Below are 7,361 nucleotides of genomic sequence, written 5' to 3' on the forward strand. Positions count from 1 at the left end.
TTGATTCTAGATCCGTGTGGTCTTGCAACTCGACCATTTCTTCCAATGCAATTCCTTCTGTACTCCCAAAAATAATGTGTTCAATTGTTTCCTCATCTGGATTCAGAATCTACCTTTCCAAAGCCATTTTATTGTTAACACCTCCTTCTTGCTTTATTCCTTCATACTGATTAATAGGATTAGTGATTGGTGTGGTTGTTTGACCAAAACTTGTAGGAAATTTTGAACTAGAAATAAATCTTCCTTTACTATGTCTAAGCCTACTTCTACTTCTACGCATAAAGGAAAGGAAATAAAAATTCATGGATAAGCAAAAGCGATTACGCTTTGGAGCAACCCCACTATAGTGGATGCGTGGCTCTTCACTCACATCTTATCGTACTCCCTCTGTCCTCTAACTATCTTGCAATACCCTTGAAACTCTATAATAATAATTTTACTTGAACAAAAATACAACTCCCTCGCAATAGCGCCAAAAATTTTGAGAGTTTTAATTAGCGATCAAACCTCCTAATATTTAATTGTCAACTAGGACTCATAAACATGAGTTGTACTGCATTTTTGCCTCAAGGTTAAGTTTAGAGTATGTAATTTTCCTTGATAATGATCGTTAAGTACAGAATGATAAAAACACTCTTCTATTAATTGGGTAAACTAGCACTCATCTTGCCATATAAAAAGAATTATGCACTTTAACATAAGCAATCCAAAAGGAATCAATTTAACTCAGTCCATTTTGTTTCCTATTCGAAATTTCTGTAATCAAATTGGCAACAAAGAGACAACAAAAGGTTCAAAGAAATTCAATCTAAGTACAACTCTTAAAGTAAAATATCTACACTTTCAAAGCATGAAAATCTAATTATTCAAAAGGAAGAGGCAAGTAATCACCTATCTTTAGCAAAACCTAATCTCTAAGAAATAGAAATGCAATGCTATAACTTAAAAAGAAAACCAAAATAAAATCCTAAACTCTCAAACTAGGCTATTCTTGTTCAGAGATAAAATGAATTCAAACCACACTTAACCTATTACAAAGACTGGGTTAACATATTGTTTTGTTATGGGGAGCGAGCGATGAGCTACAACGGCGGCGACCAACCCTAGGGTTTTGACGGAAACCTGCAGGCGGCAGGTCTGTCGAGCAGGGTACCTGCGACGGATTCTGGTGAGGCAGAGCGCAGGAGGACGCGTCCATAAGGAACAGGACAATGATCCCCCCTCAGGGGGAGGGCCAGGAGCCTCCCCCGTCCCCGAGTAACAGATCAGGGCATACGGCTGACAGGGAGAATGAAAACGGTACCAGCGGCAGCACAATGGACACCAGACCGCAAAAGGGAAAGGACATTGCTACAGAGGAAAGAAACAAAGCAAGTTCCTCAACTTGCAAACCTGTAGCAACCCATAGACCACGGGTTTACTTCCCAAGCGAACGCATCAATGCCAGGATACAGTACATGCGAGATCATGCACTGATCGGCAAGTTTATAGGGATTTGGCCAACAGAAAGAGCTCTGAGAAGTTGGATCAGCACCAAATGGCATCCAAAGGGAGATATAACACTGCACTTGGGAGCCAAGGGCTTCTTCACTGCAGTATTTAACTGTCTGGAAGACCGAACCAGGATATTGGAGGGAGGTCCGTATTTTTTCAACTCAGCAGGTCTATTTCTCAAAGGCTGGGTCGAAAGATTCAACCCAGATAAGGAGGATCTGAGTTGTGCGCCAGTGTGGATAAGGCTTTACTCACTGCCATGGGAATATTGGGAGGAAAAGTCTCTACAGGAAATCGGGAATGCTATAGGTGAATTTGTAAGGGTAGCAGAGGAAACAAAGTTATGCAAAAACACTTCATATGCTCGGATCTGTGTATACATGGATCTCAAGCAACCGCTTCCAGACACGGTAAGTTTCTTTCATGAAGACTCGGAGTGGGTTCAAGTCATAGATTATGAACAGGTGCCATTTAGATGCAGGAAATGCCATGATATAGGGCATCTCTATAGAGACTGTCCTCAAAATAAGATACCCTCTTATCAAGATAATCCTGACAATCATACCTCAGATGGATTCACCAAGGTTGTTAACAGAAGAAGAGGAAACAAGAAAACCGCTAGCAATCCCAAAGTAAATCCCACCAACAAGGCAATGCCTACAACAAGCAACAGATTTGAAGCCCTGAACAAAACCGATGAGCAGATGCCGGAAAAGGAACAGGAGAAGGGCAAAACGGTACATCAAGAACAGCCAGGCGAATCATCAGTGCAAGGAGGTCAGAAAACCACAAGTCAAGCGCACCTGATATCTCAGGCCAAAACCATGCCAGGGCAAACCCAAGGCATGGATGTTGAGTACCCGCAGCCAAACGAAAAGGTCCCAAATGAGCCTGAGGATATTTTTCAATCGCCCCAAGTCATGGATGAAGATCCGGAGCCCTTAGATATAGGGGAGCTGGACATACTGGGCTTGGAACAGGCTTGTCGCACAAGGAACTTTGAAAAAATCCCGGAAACGCAAGTGGATAACCTAGTAGAAGTACTAAACAGGGCACAGAAGAAATACTCTCTAGGAGTCCAGATTGGCAGTCCATGGGATGGAAAATTTATAACCAAGGATAGCAAGAAGAGGGGAAGGAAAACAACCCTAGAAAGAACAATCAAGATAGGAGAAATTCTGGTGGAGTCAGGGAGGTATGCCAAACTGACTAAGTACTTCAATGTAAACCCCCACCCTTCTCAATGAAGTTAATATCATGGAATATCAGAGGGCTCAACGGCCCAAGGAAAGGCAGAATATTAAAAAATATGTTGATGCAAGAAAAACCTAGTATACTCTTTTTGCAGGAGACGAAGTGTAGCTCTACAATTTTGGAAAGGATAGCTGCGAAGGCTTGGCCAGGGGGGCTAGTCACAGCGGTGGATGCACAAGGAGCCTCGGGAGGCCTAGCAATTCTTTGGGATGCCCGGATCATCCATCTCAACAACATTCAAGCTAACAAAAGTTTCATCCAAGCCACGTTCCATCTCTCAGGTACGAACACTCATGGACTGATAACTAATGTTTACTTCCCACAGGAAACTGCTCAAAAAAACCACATCCTGAATACTCTGTCAGATCTCAACAAAGATAGACCATTCCCTCTATGGATATCGGGAGGGGATTACAACATGATTGCCAGCATGGATGAAAAGAAAGGGGGCAGAAGTAATACAAACAATGATGACAGCCTTCTAAAGAATTTCATCAACAACAACTGGTTAATGGACATTCCAACAAGCAATGGGATATTCACATGGACAAATAAGAGAGCAGGAGCGCAACAAATTGCATCGCGTCTTGACCGATTCCTAATCTCAGACAATGCAACACACATCGGAGGGGAATTCACTGCAACCATTCTCCCTTTCTCCGGGTCGGATCATTGGCCTATTGAGCTCCAATGGAACAGGCCAGGTAACAACCTCAGACGCCCTTTTCGTTTTGAAGAGTTTTGGTTCTCCCATCCAGAGTTTGAAGAGCTAGTCAGATCAAGCTGGCTTAATTTCAATCCGATCGACGGTACAAGAATGTCCAGGTTCCAGCAAAAACTCAAGCATCTAAAAAGGGCCATCAAACAATGGAATCACAAAACTTTTGGTAACATCTTTGCCGACCAGGCCATGCTCAATGCAGAAATGAAGAAAATCCAACAATCCATTATCAATGGAGGGCGAACAGAGGAACTCTCCAAACAGGAACACACCATAGAATCCAAAATTATAGAAAGAGACAAGCAGGAAGAAACTCTATGGAGGCAGAAATCCAGAATTAGATGGCTAAAAAGTGGAGAAAAAAACACTAAATTTTTTCATAAAACCACTGTACAGCGGAGAATGATAAACCACATCACGCACATTAAAAATGAGCAGGGAGAGAAGATTGAAACACATGATGGCATTGAAGGGGAATTTATAAATTACTTCAAAAAAGCCCACCAGGAGCCTGATCTCAACAGAATGCCAGCTATCAATCAACTTCTACAGCACATACCCAAGGTCATAACGGAGGAGCACAACAGTCTACTTATCAAACCTATCAGTATGCAGGAAGTAGAAGAGGCCGTGAAACAAATGAAGGAAGGAAAAGCGCCAGGTCCGGATGGCTTTACAGCCAATTTTTTTCACAAATTCTGGGACTTGATAAAAAATGAAGTCTGGCAGGTTGTAGAGGAATCCAGAGCGCTCAGATGGATGTACCCTGGATTAAATGCTACTTTCATAGCCCTGGTACCCAAAGGCGAAGGTTCCAACACCCCTGATAAATACAGGCCCATTGCCCTTTGCAATATGATATATAAAATTATCTCAAAAGTCATTGCTACCAGGCTTAAACCGATCCTCCCGCTCATCATCTCGCCTGAGCAGTCGGGATATGTAGAAGGGCGTCAAATAACAGATGGAATCATTCTTACGCACGAGCTAATCCATTCCCTAAAGCTCACCAAGAAGCCAGGTATGTTGCTTAAACTTGATCTTTCTAAAGCCTTTGATAGCCTCAGCTGGGTCTACATACAAAAAATCCTTATTGCTTTTGGCTTCGCTCACTCTTGGGTTAGATGGATTTACAATCTTATTTCCTCAGCTTTCTTCTCTGTGTTAATCAATGGTACCCCTTCAGCCACCTACCGTCCTTCCAGAGGAATTAGACAGGGTGATCCCTTATCTCCCTTTCTTTTTGTAATTATGGCTGAGGGCTTGGGTAGAAGCATCACGGCTGCTAGGAATGAAAGGCGGCTAAAAGGGCTCTCATTTAACAATTCCCCTGTCTACTCCCACCAGCAATTTGTGGATGATAATATGCTTTTTGGTCATCCATCGGTTCAGGAAGCTCGTATTCTAAAGTCCATTCTATCCACCTTCTCTGAAGCTTCTGGCGCCCTCATCAATCGAGTCAAATCCCAAATTTTTTTCTTCAATACTCCGGTTTCTACCCAGAGAGCCATTGAGCGTATTCTGGGCTTCACCTGTGCCTCTCTGCCATCCAAGTACCTCGGAGCCCCTCTTATGGCCTCAGCTCTTAAACATTCCTCCTGGAAGCAGCTGTTAGAAAAATTAGAAGCTCGTCTGTTCCTATGGACTAATCGAGCTCTGAACATGGCAAGCAGAATAGTTCTTATCAAAGCAGTTCTTCACTCCATGCCTTTGTATCTTTTTACTATTCTAGCCGCCCCCAAATGGGTCCTCAAAGAAATCAAGAATCTCCAGCGTAATTTTTTGTGGGGGGGCTCAGGACAGAATCGAAAATGGGCTCTACTCAAATGGGATAAGGTTTGTATTCCCAAGTCCGCAGGCGGCATAGGCCTTAAAGACCCTGAGCATAGCAACAAAGCGATGGGAGCTAAAATCTGGTGGAGGTGGCTTGCCCACCCTAATACTCCCTGGGCTTCTCTTTGGACTGCTAAGTATGCAAGTAATTATCCCATGGAAGAAAGACTGCGTATGACAGAGACAAGTTCAGGATCCGCAATCTGGAATTCAGCCATTCAACATAGATACCTCATCCAAGAGCACTGCTTCTGGGAGATCAAAAATGGGAACACTGCTCGTTTCTGGGAAGACTCATGGCAGCAGTTGCCAAAAATCAAAGACATTCTCCAGGAACTTCCAGCGGATGAGAGAGAGATACATCACTTGGCCAAAGTCAACCTCTTCTGGACTACAGCTACTGCTCAAGAACATCGGCAGTGGAAAAATGTCAATCAGCTCCTACCGCATAGCTCAGTCCAGACTCAACAGCTCCTCGAAACAGAATTACAAAAGAGGCAAATAAGAGTCTCAGAGGAACCGGACATTTTAAGATGGGGTTACGGAGAAAAGGGAACATTCACTACTAAGGAGGCTTACAATTTAATCATTCAAGGGCAGATGAATAAAGACAACTTATGGGAAAAAGTATGGCACAAGTCTAATTGGCCAAAAGTATCCACATTTTTATGGCTTCTCTGTCATAACAGAATCCTAACGTGGGATAATCTCAGAAAAAGGAGTTTCTCTGGACCTTCCATATGTCATATGTGCCGACAGGAGGAAGAAACAACCCTTCATCTTATGCAAAATTGCCTAATGGGAAGGAAATTATGGGAGAAGATTGCTTTCCGCTGTCAAACTGAACGAAGAGTGCAAGGAGACCTCAAAGGAACCATTTGCAAAGGGAGCCAAACACCATTCCAAAGTAATCTCCTCAATGCGTTGTGGCAACTCATTCCAGGCTTATTGATGTGGAATATTTGGAAAGAGCGTAATAGAAGAATATTCAAAGATCAAACGATGCCGCTGGAAAAAATTTGGAACAATTTCCATCAAAACATTATGGAGACTCTGTCACTCAAAGATTGGCATTCCGAAGACTTTCCCACTCTTCCTCAGGAAAAAACTGTTTGGGACAATTGGAAACTGCGGATAAATCAAAATTCAATCATTGGCAGGAACCCCAACAAACACAGTCAGGACGCAAACTCTTGGAATCCGCCTCCTGTTGATATGTTCCAACTCAACTTTGATGGGGCATCTAAAGGAAACCCCGGAAAAGCAGGCTATGGAGGAGTTTTCAGAGATCATAATGGCAACCCTTTATGTATCTACATGGGCTCGATAGGCTGGGACACTAACAACTCAGCGGAATTGGAAGGTCTTTGGCGAGGTCTTAAACTAGCACACGGAAAAAACCTCTTCCCCCTCATCATAGAAGGAGACTCGCAGATCATAATCAGAATGGCCACAAAGCTTCAACACGGCTCTCCAATTCACAAGGTAAGCAGCAGCTGGAGGATGGCCCAGAGGCTCGAACTAATAGATCACTGGCTTTCTCAGCACCAAGCAATCACATTCAAGCATACCAGAAGAGAAGGGAATAAGGTTGCTGACCTTCTAGCCAACCTTGGAGTGGAGGCTAAAGAAAACCACTTTGAAGGTACCATAGAAAGCTTAACTTCCAGGGACCAAAGGGCCAGTCTGCAGGAAATTGTCTCTCAGGACAAGTCACTGATAGAGAAACTACACCCGGATGCGGGTGTCTATACTAGTCATTAAAATGTTGCGCGCCACGATACCCTCGATACTGACGGATGGCAGGCATCTGTACCTGGCAATCTGGGGGAACGGTATACAGTTAATGCTCAAGGTAAGTGAGCGCATTTTGGATCAGTCTCGAGAGAATTTTGCATTCAAGGCGAGCATGGCAGCTCTGACCTCGATGCGAACCAGTTTAATGAAGGAGCGTCATACTCCCGCGGAGGTCACCGTCTCTGTTCTTTATATGGCGAATTCTGGGCCAATTCAGGGTCAATGTTCCTCTGTCGATGCTTGGGGTGTAAGCAGGGATACT

At 43.6% G+C, this 7,361-nt stretch overlaps 1 protein-coding gene across 1 annotated transcript; it reads left to right on the forward strand.

Annotated features, from left to right (window-relative positions):
• The first annotated feature begins 1,211 nt into the window (after positions 1 to 1,211).
• Positions 1,212 to 7,066, forward strand: LOC149149814 (uncharacterized). Its single transcript, XM_089442599.1, has 2 exons — positions 1,212 to 2,717; positions 2,843 to 7,066. The coding sequence occupies exons 1-2, from the start codon at positions 1,212 to 1,214 to the stop codon at positions 7,064 to 7,066; spliced, it is 5,730 nt and encodes a 1,909-aa protein (XP_089298725.1).
• Positions 7,067 to 7,361: the final 295 nt, after the last annotated feature.

This window comes from Pinus tabuliformis, chromosome 9 (genome assembly GCF_031772625.1).
Source record: "Pinus tabuliformis cultivar Carrire ecotype Pingquan chromosome 9, CPIR1, whole genome shotgun sequence".
Lineage (NCBI taxonomy): Eukaryota > Viridiplantae > Streptophyta > Pinopsida > Pinales > Pinaceae > Pinus > Pinus tabuliformis.

Excerpts from the sequence above, each read along its gene's own strand:
- LOC149149814 (XM_089442599.1), top strand. The coding sequence starts at position 1,212 with ATGATCCCCCCTCAGGGGGAGGGCCAGGAGCCTCCCCCGTCCCCGAGT. Across the intron at positions 2,718-2,842 it reads AACTGACTAAGTACTTCAAT|GAGACGAAGTGTAGCTCTAC; the intron begins GTAAACCCCCAC and ends CTCTTTTTGCAG.